This window comes from Aethalodelphis obliquidens, unplaced genomic scaffold (genome assembly GCF_003676395.1).
Source record: "Aethalodelphis obliquidens isolate GAN/ISIS:26980383/991018 unplaced genomic scaffold, ASM367639v1 scaffold29, whole genome shotgun sequence".
In the NCBI taxonomy this organism is placed as follows: Eukaryota; Metazoa; Chordata; class Mammalia; order Artiodactyla; family Delphinidae; genus Aethalodelphis; species Aethalodelphis obliquidens.
Genome location: NW_020837973.1, coordinates 3,973,351 through 3,987,456, shown reverse-complemented (window position 1 = coordinate 3,987,456; position 14,106 = coordinate 3,973,351). Strand labels below are relative to the sequence as shown.

Sequence of the window (14,106 nt, the reverse complement as noted above, 5' to 3'; positions counted from 1 at the left end):
ATTCTTCAGCGGGTGATTTCCAGGAAAACTGCATTAATTAAAGTTAACACAGGTGTACGATCAAATGATAACCTCGCTTATTCTTTGCCGCTTGGATGAGTTCCAAGGTGAAACGTTTTAATACAAAGAATAATTAACCTGTCACCTGAGAAGCCCTGCTAGTTCAGCACCCCCTCTGCAGACACACTCACACAAAAGACAATGGAGTTGTATCTTGCTGACTCTTCAGGCTAGAAGCAGGTCTGCCCGTGCATGCCCCATCCTGCAGGGAAAGAGGGCAGCACCCCAGAAACTAAAAATCTGAAGGCATCTTAAATCTCATAAATGATCTCAGATTTCATCTAAAAATCATTTGTTTCATAAACAAGACAACTGTGGCTAACAGGAGACTCTGTGAAGATGTCAGCCCGGGTGAAATTGGACGCAGGGTGCCTGACTAGGACCCAGGGTTTACGCCCCCAGGTCCAATCAATGACCAGCTTGGGGCAAAATACAAGTGAGAGCCCTTTATGGCTAAGACGTCCCCCTTACTTCTGCCATGGAATATTCACACGAGTCCTTATTGTGAATGGAGGGGTACCTCTGTGTGTTCACACAGGGTTCTGAAATGAAGGCAACAGACAGTCTTATGCCCACTGCTCCCAAGATCCAGCATAATCTGGGGGTTTGTGTGCAATGAGAGGAATGTGCCTGACATCCTAGAATCTCTACAAAAATAAAATCCCGAGACCAAAGGTGGTGAAGGTCAGTCTCAGCAGTTGGGAGGCAATAGAGTACAACAATGCACTGCCACACAGTACAAATTAACTTCTGGGCTACAGGACATTGTTAGTCTTCTAGCAAAAGACCAAAGGGCTCACTTCATCTCCATCCTCAAAGCTCACAGTGGCTGAGGACAAGTTTTGCACCTTGCATTCCTAGTGTATTTCCAACAGGGTATTTAAAGTAGCCCTTCTATTCCATTTTCTTATTAGCCAATCAGATGAGTATTTCTTACTACTCTTGCACAAAAATCACACACACACACACACACACACAAAACCAAATAAGCATTACAGGAACTGACAAGAAACTCATTGCATTAGACACAAAATATTAAAACATTTTTGTCCCCAAGGGAAAGAGAAGTAAAGAATCCATAGAACAATTATATTTAGGAAAACAAAGCATTATTTTGAATTTATTTTTCTGGGGGAAAAAAACAACTGGTTTCAAAGAATACCTGTTCTTCTTCCAGAAGAATCAGACCTACAATGGCAATGTTGATGTTTCCTCCTATTGTTCCATCTTTGAATAAAGCAGACACCTGAAAAGGACAGGCAATCCACATCAGTCCCTATACACGGCACCCGTTTCCCCCAGCCCTTAGCCTGGAGTCCACAGCTGAAGGCCAATCCTGTGTTCTCCAGTGACATAGCAAGGTTAAGTTTCTTACATTGCTAGACACACAGGTATGGGAATATCTAACAGCCAATTATACCAACTGTTGGATCTTTACTCTTGGTGCCTGGAAGTAAAATAATGAAGTCTGTGGAGGCAGGTTCCTCCTCTTATCAAACACCTCTTATCAGGCCTCCTAGTTGGTAAGTGTCCTCATTAGACATAAAGAGGTTTCTTTTAATTTATTTTTTAACTCATAGTGATGATACACAGCAGAGCCCTCCTGAAGCTGTCCTAGCAAAATATTCCAGAAGAATAAGAGAAGTTCTTGGGAAAAGACCAAGAGGATACAAGAAAGAGAAGGAAAACAATGTGGAGAGAAGGTGATCAGGGAAGGATGATGTGACCATCATTAGGGATGATGGTCACATGTGTAAAAATGAGTGATCCGAGTGGCGTATGGGGTATTGAGCGAGGGCAAGTCACCAGACATGGGAAGCAGCAGGGAACTAATTTGGCACTGAGGTGTAGAAATGCTGGAAAAGCTCTGCAGAACAGAGGCAATGCTTGCACACATCAGAGACCTGCAGTGGGGGCTGTCACAGACCTGCAGTCTGTGTCACCTCCTCCCTCAGTTCCTTGGGAGATCATAAACCACGAGGGTCTGGCCACCAAAAATGAGGACAGTAATAGCAACCACACCACTTCATGGCAAGTTGAAATACATTTAGGGGTACTCTGTTTATAGAGGTAGGACATAAAACATTTTCAAACATTGTCATCACAACTATGTTAAAATACACTTTGATGACCCCATACTTTGTCTTCTGTTATGCAGGTCTCACTTGGGGGGAATGGGGCTTAGACACCTTGCTCCACTCTTCATTAATGACTAAAGCTGCCACAGTCACATCTTCTCTGCAACAACCTTCTAAAGGGAGTACTGTTCCTTGTTCTTGTCGATAGAAAGATGTATATTCAATATTTGAACACTCCTATCCCTAAAAAGATGGGTATTTCTATACAGCCATCTAAAATCTCACATATAATGCCGATGGGCAGATTTACTGCACTCAGATGTCTCCACATCCTCTTATAGATTTCTGATAAATGAAGACATCAGTAAACTTGAAATATGTTACTGGCTTGCAGAGAAAGTCAAATTATTCATCCTCTGAATTTTATTCTCTGAAGGATTGAAAAAGGATCTTCTTATTGGCGCATAGTAAAAGTGAAGGAGTTATCACAGATAAAATATTTCTTGTGTACAAGACATAAATCCACAAATAAAAGTAGGACGCAAAACATACACACACACACACACACACACACACACACACACACACACACCATTAGGTGGAATCACACACATGACTTCAACAAGAAGGGCATTCCTACCATATTGAGTATTGTCAGTACATAGGTGGTGATGTTTTCATGACCGTGGTTTTGCATCATCTTTTTGTCAACCACCACCAATGTCTCCACGTTCAGTTCTTCGTTCCTATGAGACTTCAGAAGGGACCGCTTGTGCCTTATGAACGACTTATACTCATCAGGCAAGATGAAAAGGTCTTCCTTGGGAGGCTTGGGCATGTCTACAGGGGGGGCGTTCAGAGAGGAAATGAATGTAAAGTTGTCACACAAAACCAGTGGTGGAACTCGTGCTAAAGAAAATGGATTTTAAAAATGAATGTTCATAAAACGAATCATAAAACCCTTAAAACTGTGATGCAAAACATGTGTTAAGGTGGAACACTACATTTAAGTAAAGTGTGCATAGTCTACATGTCATGGAATTCATTGTTATATTGACTTTTGTATAAATTTGTCCTGATTTAAAGCAAAAAGAAGATCACTTTGGCTCTGAGCTCTTATTATCTAAAAGCATGATGTTCAAAGACTATGAACATAAAGATCTGTTCAACAGGGCTCTGCAAAGGAGTTATTGATAAAACAGTGAAACTAATAATTACAAAAAGGAGTGCTGTCTTATACTGTGTTCTTATTTGAAGAGTTTTAATGACCTAATAGTTTTTAAAGTTGATTCCCATGTTTAGACACACAACTGGTTTGTCTGTAGTATTTCCAATGGGTTATAAACTGCTCAAAACAGATCCACTTCACTGCAGAACTGAATTTCCTAGAAAGTATTGCAAATATTTATCTAATTTAATGAAAAGACAAAATGTACTCGGTCCTCTTGGAGTAAGCCATTTAAAACTAGTTTTGGGGCTTCCCTGGTGGTGCAGTGGTTGAGAGTCTGCCTGCTGATGCAGGGGACACAGGTTCGTGCCCCGGTCTGGGAGGATCCCACATGCCGCAGAGCGGCTGGGCCCGTGAGCCATGGCTGCTGAGCCTGCGCGTCCGGAACCTGTGCTCCGCAATGGGAGAGGCCACAGCAGTGAGAGGCCCGTGTATCAAAAAAAAAAAAAAAAAAATAGTTTTGGCATTAATAATCAGTAAATTAACATTATGTTAAAAATCACTAGGTTTAGTGGATGCCTGAGAAAATGTGGTTAGAATGGTTTCAGGTGAAAGTAGGCTTCAAAATATCCCCATATTTAGGTGGTACTAATTCAAAGGCTATGCCAGCTCTATTCATGGAACACACTGCTAGAAGATGCTGTTTTGTTTGACTGATTCCCATGTCCGTTGCATTTTATCTCTCTGCTAAAATACTTCCAAACCTAAACGAACCTTTCGGAGGATAACTGTTACACTGGCTAAAGGTTAATAAGCAGTCATCATGCATTGATGACATTGATGCAATTTACACAGATGTGATCCCCACCCTAAGAGATGTCTATGTATAACTCATTCATTCTCTACACCAGCCACGGGTAGGAGTGAGGCCACGAAGGCATGGGGAATGAACGTAACTTTCTCACAATCCCTCCCTAGAAAGTGTTGGAAATGGATTTCAGATCTGGCAGTGTGGTCCCAGGACCCTTAGTCTTAATTCCCATAGGTACAGGGTGCAAATGGACACAGTATAGGAGCATAGCAGCCTCCCAGGCCCCCAGTATTGGAACAGAGGCAGAAGCACTGGGGTGGGGGGGTGATCTTACTAGCCAGGGCTCTGACAAGTCCCTCAAAACAAGTCACTCCCCCCTCAATATGGTCCCGCAGCATTTTCCCAAACACGTGAGTCCCAGCTCAAAACCCACCCGTGAAGCCTGCAGCTAGAAGGAGCAAGCTAACTCATGAGTCTGAGGTTCAGAATCACTTTTGATTTTAAGCAAATCAATCTGCTTTTGTCTGCCCGTTTCCACAGAGAGATGCCTAAACACACAGAACAATCTCTCATTCTCTGAACTCTATGGAAGAATCTTTGTAGTGTGAAGCCCACTGAGACAGAAGACCAGGATTCCTCCAGGGAAGCCCCAAGTCTCATGGACAACATGGAACTGTCCTGCACAAGTAACTGAGTCCTGAGAATTAAATGCTGATCCTGGAGGTGCTGTGTGTGAGTTCTGCTAGATAGGGCCCCCAGTCCCTCAGGAACTGCCATGTACCCAGCAGGAGGGGACAGAAACGGTGGCAAGTCAAACAGCACCAGATCAACCACTGATGCCGCCCACCAGCAAGTGGCATTTCGTGGCAGTTTTTTTTTCTAGTTTTATTATGAAAACAGTGGCTACTTCTTTTTGCATTTTCCAAACACAAACCTTATTGTACAGTTTAGTATCTTTTTCAAATAACTGCCTCTCACGACCCAACCCCGTCTACTGAGATTCTGAAACGGCTGTGGAAGCAAATACACCTACAAATGTGCACACATGCACACACACACGTGCACACACAGCCCCACCAAACAGCGTAATCGTACTGCCCTGTATGCACAACTGTGCCTTAGGGCTACTGGCCTGAATGACTCTGATCACCTCCAGATAAGAATGAAAGGGTCATATTCATTCCAGAATGGTCAACACTGCTGGATTGATCAGAGACACTGCAACATGTGCTTCAGGCCCTGGTGTGTCCTGTCAAAGAGGTGAAGACAGCCCTGACCATCTTTCCTGCCTGCATCCAGGTGCTTGGTCATCTTTCTGTCCCCGACACACGGAATCTGTCCTACTCCGACTACACCCTCACCAGGAGCCCTGTGAGCACCATCCTGGCTCTGACCTTGTCTGTGCCTGAGTCCCTCTCCTCGGTCCCGCTCTGCCCCGCCCCGCCTCTGCCTGGCCCCGCCCCCAGCCGCCTCCGCCAGCTTCTCCCTGTCTGCGCAGACTCAGGAAGCTGTGGCTGGTCAGTGTGCCCTGTTCCAATACCCGCTCAGTCTGTCTTCCCTGACCTCCGCAGCCTCCCGTTCCCTCTACTTGTGCTCAACATTGTTCTTCCCGCTGCCTCCCCTAAGACCGAACTCACTCTTAGTAATTTGGCTTGAGTTTTTCAAGTCCACTTGAATGTAGCCTAAGACTTAGTTACAATTTACACAGTTCAGATGTGAGTTCAGATGACGCACAGGTGCTGACAGGTTAACGGTACTTGTTCTTTTATCAAAGATGCCAAGTGATTCTGGGTCATCCTCTCTTCTCCACAGTATTTACGGATACCCTGCACATGCCCACCTCTATTTGAGGGTGCTGGGTCTAGCAGCCAACGAAACCAAGCCGCAGAGAAGGATGGGCTTTCCAGAGGCTCCTTGGGGAAGGTTTGCTAAATAAAGCAATGCTTGAGGGGAAAGCCGAAGGAAGTGAGGAAAAGTCCAGAAAACACTGAACTCCTGTTCCTGAGTTTGTGAGATGTTCCTACATAAAATGTAAATATCACATCTATTTTTAAATGTTCATGACACAAACAAAAAGAACTTCGATAAAGCCTTGGTGATAAATTGCAGATAAATTTTGTCATGCACACTCTGTCTTCTGACGTGGTGAGTGAAGTATATAAACCTGCATAGGGACAAATCACCTCTGCAGGAAAAGCATGTGAGCTTTAATAAGTCTAGACCTCAAAAGTACGGAATTATCGGGCAGACATGCCAGGGTTCTTTTGAAGACATCTGGTGGATTCTGCATTTCTGAGCACCTTGTCATTTAATCTGCCCAGGGAACAGCTCTTTAAAAACAAACAAACAAACAAAACAAACAAACAAAGAAAAACATCTACCATTATCTATCCATCTATGAGGGAGAGATGTTTTAAACTGAACATACAGTTGATGGGTTTGCTTTGGAATCATCACTGAAGTTTAGCAAAGGCAGTCAACAAATTTCACCTCTAGGGCTGACTACTTTGAAGAAAATTAAAAATACTCCGTCGGCTTACAGAAATGTCCAAATCGTTAAATACTAAAAAGAATCGCCCTTACATACATTTCTTGCGTCCTCCGCAGAAATGCAGCTTCTGTGGGTGCCTGAGACTGGAGCCGCCGCGCGGGGGTTGATCTTCGTGGTGGAAGAGGTGGCGGTTTTCCAGCCGCCAATTTCTCTCCATCATCGCGACCTGGTGGGACCCCGGATCCCGAGGCTCGGTGGACCTTTTGTACAGGATGTGGGAGGGAGGCCCACCCCCCGCAGAGTCCTTGGGACCCCCTGCCAGGTGTGAAGGGAGGGGCTTCAAGAAGTAGTCCGCTTCCTGGGTTCTTATCATGCCTGACTGCAAAATAGAGAGGGAGAAAGAAATGCGCATCACCGTTCTGTTATCTGCTCACAAACGTCCTGTTTCCGCCACTGAGAGCACACGTTGAAAGGGGTCGCACAGGGGGCTGAGAATTAGGGATGGGACAGCCCCACTCTTGAGCCCTTTCCCCACCCGCACCCTGGTAGAGACACTGGTGTGGAGGTGTCCTGACTCGACTCCAGGAGCAAAGAGAGTGCACAACATATTAAGGTCAGGTCCTTTAAAGCAAAAATTGGAGGAGAAAGCACACAACCCTAGATATTAATATGGGTGGAGGTGGTGAGGGGAGTTCCCAAATAAAGACATAAAATTATAATCCTAATATAGTAAGTAGCAAAATTCTATTCAGACTTCAATAAAATGTGACACTTTCTATAAAAGTGTAACTTGACAAAATTAATCCAGAAGAAAGCACAAGGAATTTCTTAGGGAATCAGGGAGGTCTTTCTAAGCAAAGTATTTGGGAAATAGGAAAGAACTGATTATGAAAACACAAAAAAATGTCTGTACAGCATAACAGACAATGAAAGCACAAACAATGACAAAAATATCTTAAAGGAGAGAAAATTGAGAGACTTGCCTTTTAGAGTGACAAGTATTTTTCAAACTTGATAATTGTTAGGAGAAATGGGAACAAACAGGCAATGACACTGGGAAAGGGTAGACTGGGGCCAGACCTGCCACATCTATCAGCATTGAAAATGTATAATTCAATTCTAGGATTTTACCCTTTTGGAATTCTTTTTTTTTTAACATCTTTATTGGAGTATAATTACTTTACAATGGTGTGTTAGTTTCTGCTTTAACCTTTTGGAATTCTTGCCAAATACTTCTTGTAGGCATGTCCCCAATATTGATAAGTATTTGTGAATGTATAATTGAATCCTTGTTTGTAATAGCATAAAAAATACAAACAAAATGAAAAAATAATTAAAACAAGAAATAATTTAAATGTTTACCAACTAATTCAAGGTAATCTTTAAAAGTACATTTACATATTTGGCAAGAACATAATGATTTAAAAAGGCCAGCTAATTATGTCCTGATAATAATCTTAACTAAACATTGTGTGTGTGTGTGTGTGTGTGTGTGTGTGTGTGTGTGTGTGAACTCCTAAGACTATGGCCAACATTTTCTATATTACACCTTATTTATCACTCACAGCAATTCTGTGAGGTAGGTATCATTATGCTCCTCCTTTTATGGATGAGGAAATAGAGAATCAGGCTGATAAAACAACATTTTCAAGGTCATCTGGGAAGCAAAGTATAAGGATTGGAACAAAATCAGAATAAATTAAAAACCTGTAAGTTTAAGGCTTATACTGTAGGGGTCCCAGAAGTTGTTATTTTTAAAAAGTGTATAATAAAGTATATAGTGGGATTCCAAATGTGTTCATTTTTAAAAGTGTAAAGAATTTTCCTAGAAGGACTGATGAGAAATTGTTGATGCTGGTTATGTTCAGGGAGAGAAAATCGAGGGAGAGGGATACAAGAGGGGGATTCCACTACCATTTTTACATCCTTAGGCACTACTCAAGTTTTTAAACTCTGTGTGCATCCTTTCTTTAAAAAAAATGTCAATGGCATTGCTGGATCATGGGATTACAGATTAATTTTTTAAATCCTTCTAAATGTTTTAAAATACCTTTATAATTTTATCATACAAAGAATTACTCCTACAGAATTATCCAGCTATAATTTAGAACTCTCCAGTACAGTATTTATATGTGTACTGATTTTTTGCAAGTTATTTTGATAATTTAGGACACTGATTAGACCCTGATTGGGTATTCAAAGACACTGATGCTTGGTTGCCTGTTCTAAGAGTGCCTCTGATTTAGATGCCTGAGTCTGATTCTCATCTGGGGGGGCTTAGGGCCCATCACTGCACACCAACTAAAGTTCTGTGGTGGACTGAGTTGTCCTGCATGGGTCTGAATATTTGTACAGTGCAGGATGACAGACATGGAGAAGCACTTCTGAGATCTTGGGAAAGGGCCAAATATACCTCTCAGGGACAGGAGGGTTGGGGGTGGAGATAGAAAAGAGAGGGGCAACCGGGCTTATCGTACATTCAGAGATTAAGCATTGACCATGGTGTTCCGCTGGTGGGAAAGAGGTAAGAGAAGGTAAACTTGGTAAACTATCAATGAAGCCATCAGCCCCATGGGGTGTAGACCTCCCGGGGCCCAAATGCCAGCTAGCAGTGGAGAGGTGAAATACTTGGAATTTATGCTCTGGATTGAGGTGGAGGAGGTGAGGGGCTCTCATTGGTGAGCTCCATGGATGCCCTGGGAATCTTTTTGCCCTAGAACTCTACCAACTAAACTAGGATAGTCAATATTTTAAAGTCTTCAGTTCTATCAAGGAAGAGCCTAGTATGGAATTAAATAATAGCTAAAGCTAGTTTCATCCCTTTGGCAATTAAACTAACTCAGGAGTCACATGAGCAATCATGAATATGTTCAACCTTGTGTGATAACACTCCCCAGAGAGGTTTTGTACACTACTTAAGGTAACTAGTTGAAATGTTAAACTGAAAAAAATAAACTAGTAATTTTTTGCTTTTAAAAAAATCTTTTCTGACATGCAAACAATCCCATGCTTTTCAAATCACCCTGAAAAGATGAGAAGCTCCTGTGGGTGCTCTAGAGCAGATAATGTTCAGCATCTCTGATGCAAAACTGGGGGGACTCGCAGAGAACAGACTGATGAGTCAGACACCCAGCATTTATTATCCTTTTTTAACATGATCTCTGTGACTTCGGATGATTTACTCATCCCCTCTGTGCTGTTTTGTCCTCTAGGGAGTGGATACAAAGGCAGCTACTTGCCACGAGATTGTAAGATTAAACAAATAATATATATTTAAAATACATGGCCTCCAAAATACATGGCCTAAGCAAAAATATTTGCTGCATTAATGAAACAAAGAGTGTAAAATATCGTACTTCACCCTGATGATGTCTGATTCCCTTCTGTAATGCAAGGTGTTTCTGGGGGATTTTTCACTCTACAGTACGAGATCCCTCTGAAGACCGTGTGTGGGTGTATCCCAACACCATCACCCCAAACACATCTTTGCTTCTGGCCTGCTGCCTCAGGCTCTCTGCCTTCCTCCCCTAAAACACTTGTGTTCTATGACAGCTGTTCCAGATTCAAAACCGCCTCCTGCTTTCCCCTGGGTTTAAGGCTACATCCTGGGTGGCCCAGAGGACCAGATCCGCAGGCAAGAGACAACTGCTTCTGGAGGACTTCTGAATTTTCACTAACACAGTAGTCAAGTGTTTATGCTTGTTTCATTTATAATTTAGTCTGAGCTACAGTATTCTGTATTTAAATAATCCCCTATTTCACTAACTACATAGAACGACACAATAACTGGTAAGACTGATATTTTGATATTCCTCTATAATCAATACATACTGAAAAGTACAAGAAAAAAGTTACTCCTTTTTTCTTGCTGCATTAATCTTGCAATAAATCTTGCTGTATTATTAGTTTGCAAGCTTATTTAAATGATTAGGTAAATTGTGGAAGATTAATGTTTTCTTTTTATCAGTGCTTTTCTTTACTGAATCGAGAATATTTACTTAGTAGCTCATAAAATATCTGGTGTACACCTGCCCACAGTAACCACTGGGAGGTAAGCTGGGTGGATTATTAACCGGCTTCAGAAAAGGTCAGCTTCTCCCAGGCATTGCAGGGGAGCTCTCCAGACACCTGCATCTCTCGTCGCCAGTTCTGTAAATCATTTGACATTGAGAAACTCGACACTTGTACTGCATTTATAAAGAGAGAAAGAGTGGGTGCCCTGTCAGTGATGAGAAAGTGCTGTTTCTCAGACTCACAGATACAGAGAACAACGTAGTATTTACCAGTGGGGAGAGGAAAGGGGGGAGGAGCAATCAAGGGCTAGGGGATTAAGAGGTACAAACTATGATGTTAGGTATAAAATAAGCTACAAGGATATATTGTACAACATGGGGAATATATCCAATATTCTATAACTATAAATGAAGTATAACTTTTAAAAATTGTGAATCACTATACCATACACTTGTAACATATAATATTGGACAGCAACTATACTTCAATAAAAAATAAAAGAAAACAAAACATGCTGGCTCTGAGCAATGTAAGAAAGTGTTGAAGCTTGAAGGTAGGATGTTTACTGTATTATATTTGTTGCTATTCACACTTAAATGCTGATAGATCTTTATTAGTGTATATCTATTTAGAAAGGCTGTCTATAAAAGTTGCATGAATCAAAAAATAAAATGTAAATTAGGAAGAGATGAGCCTGGTTGGGCAGTGTATCAGATTCCTTCCTGCTGCGTAAGGGATTCCTCACTGAACTGGTTGCAAGCTTGTCTCAGGTGACACCACGAGTGTCAATCAACACTGTGAAAAAGTGATCCATCTCATTAGTAGAAACAGGCATTTCAATTCTTAATTCATTTCATTTTTACTGTACTTCTTTGTCATTTCTCCAAAAGTGTAATTTGTATTGGGAATATTCTACTCATTCTAGTCTCCTTAGTGATGTTTCCAAAACACAAGACAGATGCAACTTTTATAGAACTTTTATGGTTACTTTGTCTTGGGCACCATCTATGTGGCAGGTAATATGCTAGGTGTTTTGCTCTATTTATTATTCTAATAACAAACATATGAAGTGAGAATTAATGTTCCCATTTAAAGGAATGGGACATTAAATGCATACATTTTCCCAACATTGTAGAGCTAGGAAGTGGGGTAGCTAAGATTAAAATTCAGAATTACTCAGATTTACACACTGTTGTCAGCACACCATGTTGTTTCTCTACCACCATGTGCACCTGGAAAATAACTGCAATACTGGTGGGGGCTGAGAGTGGACTTGAACTAGTTGTAAATGTATATTGCAAACTCTTGGGCGAAAAAAAGAAAAGAAGAAGTAGAACTGATATTCTAAAGTAGGACAGAAAATACAACAATATAAAATGCTAAATTCAAACCACAAAAGGCAGAAAAAGAGTAGAAGGCCAAAACAGGAATAACAAACAAGGGCAACAAATAAAATACAGTAACACATATAGTAGATGTTAATTCAATTACATCAACTTTGAATGTCAGTGGTCCAATGCACCAATTAAAAGAGATTGTAATAGATCAGAAAACATGACCCAACTATACACTGTCTCCAAGAAACCCACTTTAAATATAAAGACACAGATAAATTAAAAGTAAATGGGTGCAAAACTATACTATGAAAACACTAATCAAAAGAAAGCAAAAGTAGCTATATTAATTTCAGATAGAGCAGACGTCAAAGTAAGGAAAGTTATCAGGGATTGAGGAGCATTAAATAACGATAAAAGGAGTCAGCGCTCTAAGAAGACACAACAATTCTTAACACGTATGTACCTTAACAACAGAGTGCCAAACTACATGAAGTGAAGTCTGATAGAACTGAAAGGAGAAACAGATGAATCCACTATCGTAGTTGGAGACTTCATCACTCCTCTCACAGAAATGGACAGATTCAGTGGGCAGAAAATCATTAAGGACCTCAACAATGCCGTCTGTCAACTGGATATAATTGACATCTGTATATTACTTCATCCAACAGTAGCAGAATACACTTTTTTCTCAAGCTTGCTTAGGGCATTCATCCAGACAGACCACATTCTGGGCCATAAAACACACTTTAACAAGTTTGAAAGAATAGAAATTATACAATGTCTGCTCTCAGATTACAACAGAGTTACATTAGAAATCAATAACAAACACGATAACTGGAAAATCCCCAAATAAGTAGAGATTAGACCACACACTTCTGAATAACACATGGGTCAACAAGAAATTCAAGAGAAATTTTAAGATATGTTGGACTAAATTAAAATGAAAACACAACTTATCAAAATTTGTAGGATGCAATGAATGCTAAGAGGGTAATTTATAATACTGAATGCAGATATTAGAAAAGAAGACAGATCTAAAATCAATAATCTAAGTTTCCAACATAGGAAACTAGAAAAGGAAGGTTGAATTAAGTGTAATGTAAGCAGAAGAAAAGAAATAATAAGAATTAGAGTATAAATCAATAAAATAGAAAATAGGAAATCGATAGAGGAAAAACAAAGAAACCAAAAGCTGGTTCTTTAAAAATGGTGAGATGTACTCATACTGCACTTAGAGAAATTTAAAAAAAATAAAGAAAACAAACCAACCAACTATTAACCCAAAAGGTTTTTAAAAATGCAATGAATGACCACCTAGAAACCAGAAAGGACTTATTAAAAAATAAATTCAGAATAAATGAATCAGTAAATAGTAAAAGAATGTGCTTATTAAGCTGAAAATTCTAATAAAGCCAAGATCTGGTTTTTGGATTGAAATGGGAATACCTCATGAAAAAACAATGAATGTGAAAAAAGTCAAGAACATAGATAACCTAATGGGACATGGCTGTTATTTATAAAGGGAGATCAAATTTCTCTTGGAGCTTAAGTATCATTGCAGTGTGTATTCTTATTTTTCATTAGTAATTTTTTTTGAGCTTTTCAATGTTATGACATCTTTCAGGTCAATCTATGGCAAGGATTTAAATCTCTGTTAGAGGAAAACTTCTAGATGTGTGCTGTTCAAAATGGTGGCCACTAATTTTAATTAACACTGAAGAAAATTAAGAATGCAGTCCTCCAACTGCTCAGTAGTCACACACAGGGATTCAAGTTTAAATTAGTATCAAATAAAGTTAAAAATTTAGTCTTGACATTGCTCAATAGCCACACATGACTAGTTGCTCCCGTACTGGACAGCACAGATATTTCTATTACGGCACAAAGTTTTATGGAAGAACAGTGCTCTAGAACAACTGGTAATTAACAAATATTCGGGAGCTTACCTCTTAAGACTAGTTTCCTAAATACATGGCTGTGGTATTTGTCCATAATAAATAGTATATGTCACCTACGAACATTCTTATAAATCACATCCACTAGCGTGTTGATAAAACTGCGCCAGGTAAATAATCAGAGCACGTTGTCCTAGACTGATTGCTTAGTAAGATTGCCTTTGGTTGACACAAAACTATCTGAACTAGGAA

General features: G+C 40.3%; 1 protein-coding gene across 1 annotated transcript in view; it reads right to left on the bottom strand.

Moving 5' to 3' along the window:
* ADAMTS16 (ADAM metallopeptidase with thrombospondin type 1 motif 16) overlaps positions 1-14,106 on the bottom strand; it is a 154,952-nt gene that overhangs the window by 108,718 nt on the left and 32,128 nt on the right. The window contains exons 4-6 of the mRNA XM_027125373.1: positions 6,705-6,987; positions 2,779-2,978; positions 1,223-1,306 (exon numbers count right to left, since the gene is read on the bottom strand). Coding sequence (XP_026981174.1) covers positions 1,223-1,306; positions 2,779-2,978; positions 6,705-6,987 — 567 coding nt within the window. The remainder of the gene's footprint in view (positions 1-1,222; positions 1,307-2,778; positions 2,979-6,704; positions 6,988-14,106) is intronic.